The sequence below is a fragment of the Camelus ferus genome, chromosome 6 (assembly GCF_009834535.1).
Source record: "Camelus ferus isolate YT-003-E chromosome 6, BCGSAC_Cfer_1.0, whole genome shotgun sequence".
Classification (NCBI taxonomy): Eukaryota; Metazoa; Chordata; class Mammalia; order Artiodactyla; family Camelidae; genus Camelus; species Camelus ferus.
In genome coordinates, this window is record NC_045701.1 from 57,712,036 (window position 1) to 57,728,503 (window position 16,468).

The following is a 16,468-nucleotide window of genomic DNA, read 5'->3' on the forward strand; positions in this document are numbered from 1 at the left end:
TATTTATTGTAGTATGAATCCTAACATTTAAGTTGCCACGTTCTAATTTATATTTCATTAATTATTCATTTTATAATCTAATGACTGGATAAATTAAATATCTAGAAAATCAGTATGCTAAAGAAAAATTATAAGGTGATCTTTTATAAGTAATTCATTAGTAATGGAAGCTATTGACAATGAACCTATTTCTTGTCAAATATAATCCTTTCAAGAAGTTAGGAATCCAGAATTGTTATTTTAAAAAAATATATTCTTTTTTTGAGCAGAGGAAATAGATATCACTCTGTTCTTATTTTATATTTCAGGTAGTATCTCCCAGCTGTAATGATGATATTACCGTGAAAAAAGACCAATGTTTAGTTCGGTCATTTACTGATTCTAAATTGTGAGTAATGAATCTCTTTATAGTGTTAAATTGGGAGGAAAAAAAATGGAATCACAGTCATAGACTCTTCCTCACTCCAAGACTTTGTTTTTAAAAGTTTAATCATTTCACGAACTGAGAAGTTGTTACCTAATAAGTTTTGAGTTTCTGTAACTGTAGGTGGTTTTTCACTGAAAATTTTTATATAAAAACTGAACAATATGTGAGAATAATATTTTACTTATTTACTTATTTTTTGTTTAGAGGGAAGGTAATTAGGTTTATTTAATGGAGGTACTGGGGATTGAACCCAGGACCTCGTGCACTCTACCACTGAGCTATACCCTCCCCAAAAAAGTTTTTAAATAAAGCAAAGTATTGATTTTCTCCTTAATTGTAAGAATTCTGTATTTTTATCGTGTGTATTATTTTTTATGAAATGAAACATGAAATTTACTTTTAATAGAATTTACATTACTAAAATAACTATTTTGACTTTTTTCCTGATTAAAAGTCAGATTTTTACACTTCTTTAACCTTAACTTTCGTTTCAAAAAAAAGACGTAAGATTATATTTTTATTGAGTTGTAATTCTTTGTAAAAAATTGGATATATCTTACAATGATAAAAATGTTTTAATATTATTTCTATTAATTTTTTTTACTAAACTGAATAGTAAATTTGAGAAATATGAACGATCAAAATAGACACTATAAAGAAAACATCATGCTGATACAAACTACCCCATACTGTGTATAAAGAGCTTTGTATAAATTGAAATATTATGAATGTGAGGCTCTTATATTAGTGTACTTTGAGTATGTGACTCTTTATAATTATTAGCTTTGTGTATAATACTTCTTGCCATTTATTAAGGATTATGATATACATGGTCTTTTTAAAATAATTTATAGGCAAAATAATTTTGAGTTTTTGAGATTTACATTTTCTGTGTATTAACATGGACTGTTTAAGTGATCATTTTTATTTAATAATGGTTTCCCTCCCCTTTATTCTTCTCTAAAATTAGTTATTCTATAGCAAGAAAGGATATCAAGGAAGTAGACATTCTCAGTCTACCTGAATCTGAGCTCTCTGCCAAACCAGGTAAAAATAAGGATGAATCAATCCATTATTTCATGATGTGGCTCTTAATGTCAAATTTAGTGACTCAGACAAGACTGAATATTCTCTGGTGCTGTTTTACCTGTTTAGAATCGTTTTTAATGCCTTTTAAAAATATCTAGATAAAGTATTTGATTTGTAATTTTTAGATAATTTTAACTTTCTATGTTTTACCATTAACATTTCTGACAGTATTCCCTAAAGAAAAATAAACATTAATATGTTATAACTTATGAAATATGTCCAAATTTACTGTATCATCTTAGAACTGACAGCTGAATTTGAATCCAGATCTTTTGACTCTGAATGTCATGCCTTCCTATTCTGTGCTGCTAATTCCATAATAACTGCTGAAGTACCTTTTACCCGTAGGGCTGCAGAAAGCAAGCATCTTCTTAAAAACAAGAGTTGTTCCTGATAATTGGAAAATGGATATAAGTGAAATCCTTGAGTCATCCAGTAGTGATGATGAAGATGGCCCAGCTGAAGAAAATGATGAAGAGAAGGAAAAGGAGGCCAAAAAGGAAGAAGAAGAGATGGTAGGTGAAATTTCATGTTTGTAACATATAAAAACATTTTAATACTCTAAAAATAATACCTTTGTATATTTTCCCTGTGTTAAGATTCTTTATATTATTTGTTTCTGTCTTTCCTAGCTCAACTTTATTGGGGAAGGGGGTGTTTTTTTGGCTTCTAGCTTAGTGAGCAAATCAGAACTAATTTAAGGACTTCTCAGGTTAAATGAGCAACAAATGCAAACTTTTTTTTTTCTTTTTATGTGTTTTCCAAACAACTAAGTAGGAAGGGAATGTAACTTTTAGGTATATTACATGTGTTCATTTAAATTATTGCCAGATGGAGTAACTTATTATTCTACTTTAAACAGGAAAGTCAGGGTCAGAAAGGTTAAATAACTTTACCAAGGTGGCACAGCTCAAATGTGGAGAACTGGGATTTGAACCCAGGTTTGGTCTGACTTCAAAGTCTCACCTTTCAGATATTTGACTTGTTTCAGACATTTCACAGTATCTCAAGGATAATGGGGATTCAAAAAATCCTATCTAAACAGAAAGAATATTTCATTTGGCAGTTTGATAAAAGATTTAAATTGCATTTTATAAGTGCTAATAGTTTTCTTTGTAATGTCACTGTGTCATTGAGAATATATATGTAATTGTAGGAAATCATTCATGAGGTACCACATAATTGCTTACATGAATATTGCTGTCTATTTATTCAGCAGTGTTTTGTCAAATGGGATAAATTGTCGAGTATATTTTTGGTTGTTATGTGGTAAAGGAGCTTAGGGCCAGACAAAGAGAATGAGTTTACTGAAAAAGAAGACCTATTTGAGCATGAAAAATATTTGCTTGGAAAATGTGGAATGCTTGTTTCTTTTTTACACACACAAATATAAATTTATGAAACAAAATGAGTATACTTGTATGTGATGAAGGGCATATGATATTTCTTTCCTTTTACTTCCCCTGCGGTATTTGGTTTTTTGCACTCTGAAATCAGAATGGCGGTTCATACTTACAGGCTGCCTACAGAGTTGCCATAGTAACGTGCTGTTGGTTTTAAGTGAGCATGCTCGGAAAGACAGGAAGGTTTTGCAGAGGCTTGGCAGGTTGCCAATGGAGGTTTGCCAGATGCTTTGAAATGGGCTGTCTTTCTTTTCCTTTCATGTAATGTCTGATTTTTATGTGGAAGAGAATGTAAGTAGTGCTGTATAACCCTGCGGATGCTATGCCCTAAGAGGGAAAGCAAATATTTGCAAGTCAGACTGAAAAATGTTCAGACACTGTACTGATTAAGTAGAAGGGGAAATCTAACCATTTTGCATGTGAAAGAAAATGCAGCATATAGGTAAGATTTTTTTTTCATATTACCATTTTGACTGCCAAAAGTGAGGTTAAATAAGAATTTTAGGTGTTGATGATGTGGCTGATAGGGTAGGACTCGGAACCAAGCGTAATTGTTTCTTGTGAAAGAGACAGTAGGAGTCTATTTTTAGAATATCAGAGGATAAAGGCTATTTTTCTGAAATAGAAGATAGATTTTGAAATGAAAATGATAATGACAGTTTGGCAACATTCAGGATTTAAAGCCTAAATATTAAATGTGATTTTTGTATTTTATTTGTATTTATTTATAGACATGTTTTCAAGGTAAATAGGCCACATTTTCAGGGTGTGAACTGTTGCAATCTGGTTTTGCTTTTTTTTTTTTTAATTAACATTAAAGTTGGGATCTTACATTGCCAAATATTGAAAAAGATTAGTCTCTTCATTTTTGCTTATACTTTTAATTGGTATCCCTTTCAGACTGCATTTTCCCTACTCCCCAACCCCCCCAGAAACCTGAAATTTTAAACAAAGAGGGTAAAAAAAGCTTTGGAGTAGGTTAGAGAGGATGGCTATAAAATAGTAAGTAGTAAATAGTGCTCTTATTATGGGTATTAATTTCATAAAAATCACAGTGTTTTATTCAAGCTGTGAGTAAACGTTGGTAAAAAAATAAGAGCAGAGGGAAGCTCTGTTACCTATTGTTTGAAGGTAATAACTAAAGGAATTAAAAAGGTAAGGACCATTGTAAGGATAGTGTCTTCTTAAAATGTATTACTTAATTTATGAACCTGTTAAAATTAGGTGAACCAAGATGCTTTTCATCTACCGAAAAATAAAAGCAAAATCACAAAATGTAGGTATTCGTTTATATTATGATGATTTGAGATTATTTTTCAGATACTCATTTTCATAGCATATACTTTGTTGAATAACTTGATAGAAACCAATTCCTCTTTTTCTCTGGCCATACAGTAGATTCCCTTGGGTGAGATTTTGGTTGCTTTAGAAAAAAAAAAATCAGCTGCATTTCTTGCTCTTGGATTTAAGATTTAGATGCTGAATCATTCTAACCTGCCTTGAATAGTAATTTTAAAAAATTTAATATATTGTAAAGCTGAAAAACAATTTAATCTATATATAGCAAAGAAAAAAATGATTATAGTATAAAATGAATTAAAATCTGACAAGCCAGGGCCTACCTGGCTTAGTCATTATAGGCCTTTACTACATCAGTGAGGCTAAGCTGTTGTATTACATTATAGATCATATTCTTAACAAAATGTAATGATGTTATGCTTTTCATAAAGATTTAATGTTGCTTGACAATGATCAAAAAGAGCTTTTATAACATTCTGTAAACCACTATACCCAGTACTTTAGCCTGTCATTTGGTGTTTGTAAATTTTATGCAGTAGAATCGTACAAGTGTTAGATACTTCTGCAGTGTTAATGGGCAGTGAACATTGTTTTTGTATTTGATGCTTTGAGTACCCTAACATAGCCTTAAGAGATTTGAGATTCCATGGCTTTACCATGGAGGAGCTTTACCATCCTTTTTATTTCATATTGTTTTTAATTTCTAAGCATTGGAGTTTAGGATTTGAGTACCAGAAATATATTTTATACTATTACTGGGTTGGAAAAGCCTTGAGAGTCTGCCGTGAAGTAGGTCCTATCTATTTTGGTGGCTTTAAATTTTAACTCATTGACAATTATATTGAAAAAGATCCTGGAGAATATTTTTGTGGGTATTACTTAAATGTCTTTTGTTAAGACATTTTTATGTTAGAAAAGATATGTTAATTTCCCTTTGAGCTTTGAAATTGAGAAGTCCATGTAAACATAAATAGTAATGTGAATTATTCATTTACTCCTGACTTATATTTAATTAGGATGAATGTAGGAGTTTTGTCTAAGGATAAAATAAATACGGGATTGTTAGAAGACTGAATATCAGGTAGGAATTTGACTAGTCTTAGCTCTTTTATCCTTTTGATTTACTATAGGTAGGCTTATATATTGGGCCCTTTCAAAAATCTCTAATTTCATATTTTGCTATGAAAATTAGAACTTAGTGAATTTTTATAAGAAATACTATTTTTTGTTTAGAAGTATTGACACCCATTTCTCCAATCATTGAAGTTCTAGGGATCACTGTTACATGCAATTCCTAGGATTATATTCCACTATTATAAAAATAATAAGTGCTTGAACTTTTTAATTCATGGAAATGCAAAATTTAAAAAATGCTTAAATCAAGTGTTATTTGTGCATATCTATGCCTTTTTGTAGATGAACCATAAAGGCATTTGTTAGTGATCATTCCAGATCAGTGTGGGTATAAACCTATAGTAAATGTTTGATAACTCTGGAAATTATGTTAAGTCAATAAAATTTACAGGAAAATTTAAAGGTTATGTTAGTATTTTAGGTGTATCTAGTAACTTCAGCTGCCAATCAAGTGTTTCTAAGTAGGCCCTATAAAGCCAACCTTTAATGAATAATTGAGACTAGCTTGCAATTCAAATATAATAACTTACTTGCTAAAATCTTAAAGTGTAGCCTGTTAAATAAGCAAACAAAAGTCCTAATGTGTTTTAGCAAAACCTTTCTTCAAAGTGGTAGCATAAGGCTCTATCCAAATTAGGATCATCTAATCAGATTAATGAGGATTGCACATTTGTACACACAAATACAGCCACATTTTTATGGTTTATAGGAATACACTTCTCATATCAAAGTATTTTATAGTTGTGGTAGGATGACTGATTTTAAAGCCTTAGATTTGATAGCATCTGAACCACAGCTTGATTAAAAATGGGGTGCGTGTGCCTTTTCAAATAGGGGGAAAATTACTTACTTGTTTTAGGCATGTTGTTAAGTTTTTTCGTGAAATTTCTGAAATTGTCTTACCACATGATGACTGTGTCATTCATGGCATCTTATGTGATTTCTGAAATTTTCTGTTTTAATTGTACACAAAAGAAAAGAATGGTACCACTCTAAATTTTATAATTAACAAATTTCATTGGGCCTTCAACACTGCTGGTCAATTCTTGGGTTTCTATAATCTAATCATTATCTCCATTAAACCAGCAGCCCTACCCCAGCTCCAGTTCCAACTTCAGAAAAAAACTATGAGCTTCAGATTGGGAGCATGCTCTAAACCCCACCTGCCGGTTCTCCTTCCCTTAATGTACAATTGATGATATGCTGTCTTCTATAAGATGAGTCCCTTCTTTTATGCTCCGGACCTCATTCCCTTATTTCATGTTTTAGACTCTGAACTGTCTCTTTTCTTTCCAGCATCTTTCACCTATTCTTTTCTGTTGTATCCTTCTTAACAGCTTTTAAAAAAATACTTGTCTCTCTCCAGCCTTCCAGCAGTCTGTCCAGATTCCTTCCACCAACTCCTCCCCTTATAGCCAGATTGCTCAGAGTTATATACACTGTTCTATTTCCTGACCTCCCATTCACCCCTAATTCACTGTCGTGTGTCCTGTACTCCCACTACAGTGCAAGCAACTTTACTAAGATCACTAGTGACATCCAACAAATTTTTGTGCTAACTCCAACAAATTTTTGTGGTAAATCCAACAAATTTTTGTTATGATCTCATTTGACTCCTTAGTAGTACTCAGCATCTTTGACATGCTTACCTTCTTAAATCACCTGACATCTGTGACATTACTCTTTTTTTTCTGGTTTACTTCCTAACTAAATGATGTAATGACTCCAAATCTATATGTGCATCAAAGATGTCTCTTAGGTCTCTTCTTAACTCCAGACATTTATATTAAACTTCCAATAATGATTTTTTCTTATTTTGTAAGTCCTCAAACTTAATATGTGCAAGATTGCACTCATCCTTCCCCCAAAACCTATCCTTTCCTTGTTTGTTCCTAATTCATTTGAATAGATGCCCCATCCTCCCAATTACTCAAGCCAGATAGATGGAAGTCGCCTTAATTCTCCCACTCGTGCCCTGCTGTCTAATGAGATACCAGATCCTGTCTCTTCTATCTACTTTATGGCTCTCAAATTTGCCCAGTTCCTCAGTTTCTACTCTCTGTCACCCTGGTTACCAAGCCATTATTCTCTCCCTGGCCAGCCTAGCACAGTAGCAGCCTGCTCTTCCCACGTAACTGCTTATCCTCCTCCAATCTATTCTCCGTTCTGCAGCTAAGTAGGATTTTTAAAACTAGAAATATAAAAATGTGATTCCTCTTGGAATAAATTAATTTTAGAGCACAAAATGAAAGTAAAACTAAATGCCAATCATTGATGATAAAATTATGACCAAAATAGGCACATCTCTAACCTCATGGAACTTATTGAGCACTTATATTGTAACATGTTGGAACTTTGAAGACTACAAACATGACTGACTTGACTTAAACTTAAACTAAAAAATAAAAATCTCAGCATTGACGCCTCTCTCTCACTCTTGCATGCTCTCTCGCTCTCGCTCTCTGGGGGAGGGGTCATCTTTTCCTCACCAGGTGGCAGGGCTAATTCAGGCACTGACCCTCCTTGTTGTGAACTGTGACAGTAATTCCCCTTTCACTTCCAATCCATCAGACTCATTCTTGGCAGAGAACTTTTAAAAACACAAATCTGATCTAATTCCTCTCTAGCTCTCTCAAGCCTCACATCTACCCACAGTATCCCATTCTGATTCTCTAACATATCATTACAAAATCCTTTGCCAATCACAGCCTGCCTTTGCCAGCCTCATGTTTATGCTCTTTGCTCTAGGTCCCGGGCAGTCTGTTCTTTACATTCTGAGGCTTTCCCTGATGTTACCACCATTACCCCATCCCCAGCAGAACCATTCATCCCCTCTCCTTGCTCCTATATTCTTTCATATATTTTACAACACTTATTATTACATTGTGTCAAATTGGCTTGTTTTACATTTCTGCACCTCCTGCTAGACTTGAGGGCCAAAAGTAGAAGGTACCATGTCTTCTCATTTTAACTGCAGTACTTAAGCAAAAATCTGTGATTTGTGGTTACTACAAAAACTGTTTGAACAGAATTTGAAGACATAGTGTGCATAGTCAGAAAATTCGATCTAGTAGTGTAAACAGATACACAACTACCTATAAAACTGGGTAGTGTGTTAGTGTATTTAGTCCTGCTAACTAAAATGATAAATTTCTTGAAACTATGATCATATTCATGTCTCTTCTATATCATTAACCCACTTCCCTGCACTGGCATTTTACTGGGTGCATAGTTTACTCATCACATGCTTGCTTAAATGAAGGGAAGAAGGCTCATCAGCAGTCTAGTGGACTCTACCTCCCATTATTAAAACCCTCTCCCACTCTAAAATCCTTGAGGGATGCAACACCCTCTGGCTCCCAACCAGGAAATGCTATAGGTACGAAAATACCATGAACAGAGAAAGCACACTGTGATAGCCAATACAAGCCCCAGTACAAGTCATAAAGGTAGAGTCTTTTTGTTGGCATTTTCTACCATATGCAATTTTACTCTAAGGTGACTAATAACACAGCTATTTTTTTAAAAGATGATGGTAAAGAATTACTTATTGTAAGAGATTAAACAGTTTTGATTTTTGCAAAGACTATCAGCTAAATTTAAAGCTTTGTTTATAGCCTCATTTCTTCCTTTTTTGTCAAAAATAAACTTCCTCTCAAGCAGGCAGTTGTTTTTATGTAGAATTCTTTACCCATTTGATTCTTGTTTTTCACCTGCTAACTGCATCTGAACTTAAAGTTTTATGGCTATGGTTTCTCATGACACTCAAAACAATCTTGGATCCTCTAACTTTTAATTCCAATGAATTTAAACTACCAATTTTTATCTATAAAACTATATTCTTAATCATTAAGAATTTATCAGATGTTTGGTACACCTTAATAACTACCTAATTTGCAGTTGATGGATTCATTTTGTTTACTTGTTTTTGGGAGAAACTGATTTCAACTCTTTTAAAAGAAATTGTTTTTACATACACTGGATACAACAGTCTTCTTTGAGCTTGGTAAGATGATAAATACTAGAAATGAGGGGTTAGTGTGAGGAGAGGCTACGATTAAGAGGGTCAGGCACAGCATAGAGTCAGTCTGGCATAAACTGTTTTTGTTCTTTCCTCATTCCAGAATTCCTTAAAATTAATATCTGAAATGATTCTTAGGCTACCAGATTCCTTTTTTCTTGCATTTACTCATTGGCAGTTGTTTTAATAGCCTTACAAAAGCAAGATTTTTTAAATTCACTTGGGGAAAAGACTGCCATCTCCTGATTTAAGCATTTGGTAAAGACCTCTGTTAACTCTGCAGTGGTTATTAAGTCTGTATATTGCTAAGTTTTGAAGCTTACTAGAACTGAAACTTAAGTTTCTTTGTATTTGGTTAAACTGCAATGTTATAAATCATTCTTACTGAATGTACTAAAAGGAAAAAAAAAGACTGTTACTTAAAGATCTTACTCACTTTCCCTTGATTGCCTCATGCTTTTATTATATATTTTAATCGATCTTGATTGCCTCATTTTTTATTATATATTTTAATCAACTACATGTTTATTGATCATGGCTATAGTATTACCTATTAAAATTCTTTAAAAATACATAATTTTAATGGGACTACTGCCCTCTGGACTGTGAACACTCAGTATTTTTTGCTTGACAGTTACCTTTGCTTTGAATATGGTTTAGAAAGACAAAAGTCTGAATTCTTCTTTTAGAATATAGAAAAATAGTAGTACTCTGAAATTAAATTATGATACTTTATATGGAAGAAATATATCAGTGTTTTCTTTGTTTCTCCATAGTATTGTTAAACTTAAAGGATTTTCCCAAATATTAGTTTATAAGTAGTCTATCAGAAAAGGAAATATTTTATTAAAACCCATAATCCATTGGTTTGACTAGAGCCAAGACCTTGGCAGAATAAGAAGAAATCATTAGGTTTATATAATTAGTAAAATGTAACACATAAATAGGTGTTCATGGGGATAGTTTTTCTACATGAATATTTCTATTAGTTTTTTTTTTCCCCCATAGAACTAACTTAGTAGTTATGTATCTAGTTTACTTCCCTAAGAAATAATTTTCATTGTCTTCTTTTTAGGGGTTGCAAAGTCAACTGCAGAGGCCATGCAAGAAAGGCAAATGAGAAAAGTAGGCTAGTGTGATACAAGAGGGGCTAGTGGAGTCTGGACAAAATAAAATTTATTGACTCATTTAAATGCATTTAAGTTTCTTTAAAACATTGTGCTAAACAAACAAAAACCCTTTGCCACATGACTTTGCAACCTCTGGTTTATAGTCATTCAACAGTAACCAAATTTTAAGTGGATTATTTTAAAATAATAAGTACATTTGTAATTATTATACTTATCTATAAATATATTTTTATGGGGCCACATAATATGTTGAGTGTTTTTTAAAAAAAATACCAAATGAGGTCGGGGGAGGATATAGCTCAGTGGTAGAGTGTATGCTTAGCATGCATGAGATCCTGGGTTCAATCCTTAGTACCTCAATCAATCAATCAATCAAATTACCCACTCCCCCAAAACAAAACAAAACAAAACAAACAAACAAAAATTAGAAAAACAAACAAAAATACCAGATGAGGTGAAAACACTCACCCCATTCCTGATCGTTTTCCTCATGGCTAATCTTAGTCCCAGTGGTGTTACTCAAGGGGAAGTTTCAATAGATAAGTGGGGTGAAGAGTAGAGATTATATATCTTCACAGTTGTTTCAAATCAGCTCTATGAAAATATGAATTAAAACCTGACATTGGAGGATTTTGAGAAAATTCATATTTTATGGCTTCATTAAAATTTTACCCCTTACCTTGTGTTCACAAAACAAAAAAACAAAACAAAAAAGAAGACAGTGTATCTCCTGTTCATTGTTCTATATGTTCGTATATCTTACCTTTACAGCCTGAGGAAGAACTTGATCCTGAAGAGAGGGACAACTTCCTCCAACAGCTTTATAAGTTTATGGAAGACAGAGGTATTTTCATGCTCATTATTAAAAGTAGTCATTCCTTTTAGAGTTTTATATTCTAGGTTTATGCATTATTTTTGTTAGAATTATGGGTATATGGATTTGGAGTTCAAGCCTAAGAATCAGTTACAGCTGATAATAATAACTATTTGGACTAAAAACAACTACTAATATTTATTTTGAGTAGAAATATAGAGGAAAGTAGTTCTGGTATAATTAAATTTTATCTCCTTGGGAAAATATTTTAATAATATTCCACTAATAAGAAGTGAACAATCATGGTGTTAATCTGCATACCCCTAATGCTCTTTTTGTGGCAAGTAAACTAGTCTGATTCTTGGTCTTAACAAATCAAACATAATCAGCCTCTATGTAAATAGAGTAGGATCTCTAACAGAGTTAGAAGAAATAGAACCTTTATAAGTCATCATACTTCTTGACATTATATTAGTCCTAGAAATCCTCAGATGAATTGGTTTAGGCATTCTGTCGCCTTCAGAAATGATCCTTCAGATTACTGTCAACAGTCTTAACGTTTGTGTTAAAGCAGTGAAAACGGAACTGTGGCCTAAAATGTGCCCTTTCCGTTAAATGTGTTCTTGCTCAGGCTTCTTGAACCAGAAATATTGTTGGCTACACTTTGCAGGCCCAAGGTTTGATTTAGTTTTACCTAGTTCAGTGGCAGTTATAGAGGTGATTTTGTTAGTTGTGGAAATAAATCTAAAGACCATAATGCTGCATAAAGAATATAGAGAATATTTTGTGTTGTCTTATATAATTTGAGGTTGTTTAAATATACGCCTCTGATTAACAAAATTTGGGAAATTAGAAATTGATAAGCTTTGTTTTCAACTTAATATTTTCCATTTGAATTAACATTGTATTTCTGCTCTCTGATACTAAAAAGGTACTCCAATCAACAAACCACCTGTTTTGGGCTATAAAGATCTCAATCTCTTCAAACTGTTTAGACTAGTTTATCATCAAGGTGGATGTGACAATGTAAGTAAGACTGTAATGAAAAGTTAAATTGTCTAATGTTGCACTGTTAAATGCACTTCGGGTAATAAACACATTTTCTTAATGAACATAGAATATTAGTGTAAGGATTATTTCCCTTTGCAAATGTTAACAAATAAAAACTTAATTTTCCAGATTGATAGTGGTGCTGTATGGAAGCAAATTTATATGGACCTTGGCATTCCTATTTTGAATTCAGCTGCTTCCTACAATGTAAAAACTGCTTATAGAAAGTAAGTAGTATAGTTTATTCATCAAAGAATATATATTTACAAGGAGTATTTTCCATTTAATTTGTTAACAATTAAACAAGAACATACCAATCAAAAGAACATTAAAGTTAGAGAAAGTATAAAAAGGTTTAGGTTAATAGTTACTTGTGACTAAAATTCATTTCAGTGCACTAAGTCTGCTTTACTTCATTTTTCATGTTGTTACGATTTTCTTTTCAAAATCAAAGATGCACGCAGTATTTACAGTATGAAATTACAATACATGTTTTATCTGTGGTAAACAGCCTTCATATCAAAACTGTAATATCTATGGTTAGTTATCACAAGCACAGATTTTTCAGGAAAGAAATTTTTTTATGATCAATATTCTGCCTATAATCCTATATAAAACACCAAGAAATTAGTAACAGAAAAAGTACTTTTTTAAAAAAAAGGCTTGACTTTCACTTTTCAAAAATATATGTGTGTTTAATAATGTAGTATTTAGGTTAAATGTAAAGACTAAGATTTCTTAAAATGACATATTGTTTGTTTAGGTATCTCTATGGTTTTGAGGAATACTGCCGTTCTGCAAATATTCAGTTCAGAACTATTCACCACCATGAACCAAAAGTAAAAGAAGAAAAAAAAGACTTAGAAGAATCCATGGAAGAGGCTCTCAAAGTAGATCAAGAAATGCCTTTAGTCGAAGTGAAGAGTGAACCTGAGGAAAACATTGATTCAAACAGTGAAAGTGAAACAGAAGAGATAGAATTAAAATCTCCAAGAGTAAGTAGTTAATACTAGTTTTATCTGGTTTGTTTTAAGCATTATTTTAATACGGACATTTTCAGATATACACAAAAATACCCCATGAACCTAGTTTAATTTGCAGTATTTAGTTATTTCAGCCAGGCTAACTAACCTAGCTGCCTTTCTTCTCCCTGAAAAGCCATTCCTCCTCTTCTTCTGTATATATGTCTGTCCCAGTCATTCTCATCTGGGGTCCATCTCAAATATTCACCACCTTCAAGTCTTTTGCTAAAATGTCACCTCACTGAAGCGTATCCTGGTCACCTTATCTAAAATTGTGATCTACCTCCTCTCTTTGGCACTTGCCATCCCTCTAATGTTGTCCTTTCTATCTGTAGTTTACTTCCTTATTCTCTTTATTATTTATTGTTTCTTTTCCCCATTCTGCACTACAATCTCACTCCACAGGGCAGGGATTAATGATGATTCCATTTGTTGACAGATCCCAAGCATCTAGAATAGATAGTGCCTGGCACATAGTAAGGATATTATTAAATAGTTGTTGAGTGAATGAATCTGCTCTTCATAATACTTCTGACCTCAACCAAGTGGGATGTTTTATTTCTCTTTACTCCACAGCACACTGAACAGCTCTGTGGCAGCTTTTCATGTCTGCCTTGTTTCCTAGTCATGTGTACAGTGACTGGTTTTAGCTTCTAACTCTACTCTTCTCCCTATTAGTATATAATTCAAAGCAGGAGTTCTCGGCCACTATTTTGTTCATTGTCTGATCATGTCTACATAATAGGATTTATCAAATTTTGGAAGTGGAAAGAAATTTTATCACACTATCAAAGTTCAGTTACTGTAATGCATCTTATTTTTTAGTGAAATCAAATGAAAGAGAAGATGAAACTACCGTCTCTTTTATTTGCTCAGAAAACAGTTTTTAAAACTGTCCATTCTATCATCTAGTAAATGGACTCTTCTGGTGAATTTCATGAAACATCCAAATTGGTTTATTTTATTTCTTTTTTGAGTTTTAAAAATTATGGTAAATACATATAAAATTTATCATCTTAACCATTTTTACGTGTACAGTTCAGTGACATTAACTACATTCATATTGTTGTACAACCATCAGCACCATCCTGCTCCAGAACTTTTTCATCTTGCAAAGCTGAAACTATACCCGTTAAACAGTAACTCCTCATTCCTTTCTTCCCCAGCCTCTGGCAACCACCATTCTACTTTCTGTCACTATGAATTTGACTACTCTAGGTACTTCATATAAGTGGAATTATACAGTATTTGCCCTTTTGTGACTGGTTTATTTCACTTAGCATATAAGGTCTTCAAGGTTCATCCACGTATGCATCAGAATATCCGTCCTTTTTAAGAATGAAAAATATCCCCATTATGTGTATTGTGGACATACTTCCTTGTCATTACATAAAAACCTTCCTCATCTTTATGTAAAACATCTGCAAAGTAGTGCATAGTATTGATGTACCATAAATTTCACTTCCTCAAGATTTTCTCCAATTTTTTATGATTACAAAAAGTGCTGCAATAAATATGCTTGTAAAAATGTCGTCCCCATTTATCTAAATACAGAGGCTTGTAAAAATGTCCTCCCCATTTTTCTGAATACAGAGGCCAGACTTCTAAAAATGGGATTTCTGGGACAAAGGTGTAAGTTATACAGACCTAAATTTGGTGGATAACAGATGCTTTCATCCATTTATGTACAGATACTAAAGAGCACCTACTACATGCTGGGCACTGTCTGGATTTGAGGACACAGGAGTGAATAATACACAGCTCCTGTCCTTGTGGAACTTACATTTAAGTTCTTTTTTTCTACTTCCGATGTTTAAATAGCACATAGTCATGAACTAGGGAAAACGTCTGTTATACTGAGATACTAACTGTAAAGCATTCTAGTGCTCCCAAAGTTGTTGGCTCCTTTTTATCCTAACTTTATCCCAAGCAGAGAGGAATTCTGTCAGTGCGTAGAGGCTGACTGGGAGGAGAATTTAGCAGGTAGTGAAATGGCTCACCAGTTTCATGGTCAGTTGAGCATGCAACAAGAGGCTGGATTTTAAAAGCTGCTGGGGATATAACAAGTTACTGCTGGCCTGGTGAGCTCTTCAGATACTCATTCAAAGAAATCAGCTCACTTTTTAGCCACTGAGACAATTCAGTTCTTTTAAATGTAATCACACAGAATTACAGTGATACATAAATTTTATCTTCAACAGTGGAATTAGAGATGACAGAGCTTTTAAAGAGTCCATAACTTAAGGGATTTATTTATTATTGTTATTTATTTATACCATGGACACTTAGATAATTCTTTTAAAACCTTTATTGTTTTCGAGAAATAGTAAAAATGAGATAAAATAATATAGTGGACAAAGGGGAAAATTTTTGTGTTATGTAGGATGTAGTCCAGGATCATAGTAGACCTGGATATAATTAAGTAATTTACATTTTCTTTCGAGAGGAAGAGACATAATTAAGTAGTTTACGTTTTATTTTCGAGAGGAAGAGAAAATTACACAAGAGTTAAATGGTTGTCAGCGTCTCAAGCCAGAGAGAAGACTAGTCATTGCTGTAAAGGTTTAAGGAAAAGATAACATTTTTCTCCTTTGTGGTGATAGTTATTTTAAAGCTCCTATCCCCTCTACTAGGGACGACGGAGAATTGCTCGAGATGCAAATTCAATTAAAAAGGAAATTGAAGAGGAGAAAACAGAAGACAAATTAAAAGATAATGATATAGAAAATAAGGATGTAGATGACGACTATGAAACTGCAGAGAAAAAAGAAAATGAGCTACTACTGGGGAGAAAAAGTACACCAAAGCAAAAAGAGAAGAAAATTAAAAAGCAGGAGGATTCTGACAAAGACTCAGAGGAAGAGGAAGAGAAAAGCCAAGAGAGGTACATTATCTTATATTTGCTCTCCAGAAGTACCTGTCTGGGGTACAGCAGCGCTCTGTTCCTGCTTAGAGATTCAGGTCTGAGGGAATGTTTTCTTATTGGGACTTCCGTTCCTCTTGTCTAATGAAGGTGAGACACATTGTGAAGATGATGTGTATCGCCTTTCGGAATTGGAGAATATACTGGTCGCACCAT

At 33.1% G+C, this 16,468-nt stretch overlaps 1 protein-coding gene across 4 annotated transcripts in view; it reads left to right on the plus strand.

Moving 5' to 3' along the window:
* Positions 1-16,468, plus strand: part of ARID4A (AT-rich interaction domain 4A) — a 52,724-nt gene that overhangs the window by 16,858 nt on the left and 19,398 nt on the right. For all 4 annotated transcript variants that reach the window (XM_032482106.1, XM_032482105.1, XM_014560144.2 and 1 more), the window contains exons 9-16: positions 309-388; positions 1,398-1,474; positions 1,865-2,031; positions 11,275-11,347; positions 12,249-12,343; positions 12,497-12,594; positions 13,131-13,362; positions 16,023-16,273. In XM_032482106.1, the coding sequence (XP_032337997.1) occupies positions 309-388; positions 1,398-1,474; positions 1,865-2,031; positions 11,275-11,347; positions 12,249-12,343; positions 12,497-12,594; positions 13,131-13,362; positions 16,023-16,273 (1,073 nt within the window). The remainder of the gene's footprint in view (positions 1-308; positions 389-1,397; positions 1,475-1,864; positions 2,032-11,274; positions 11,348-12,248; positions 12,344-12,496; positions 12,595-13,130; positions 13,363-16,022; positions 16,274-16,468) is intronic.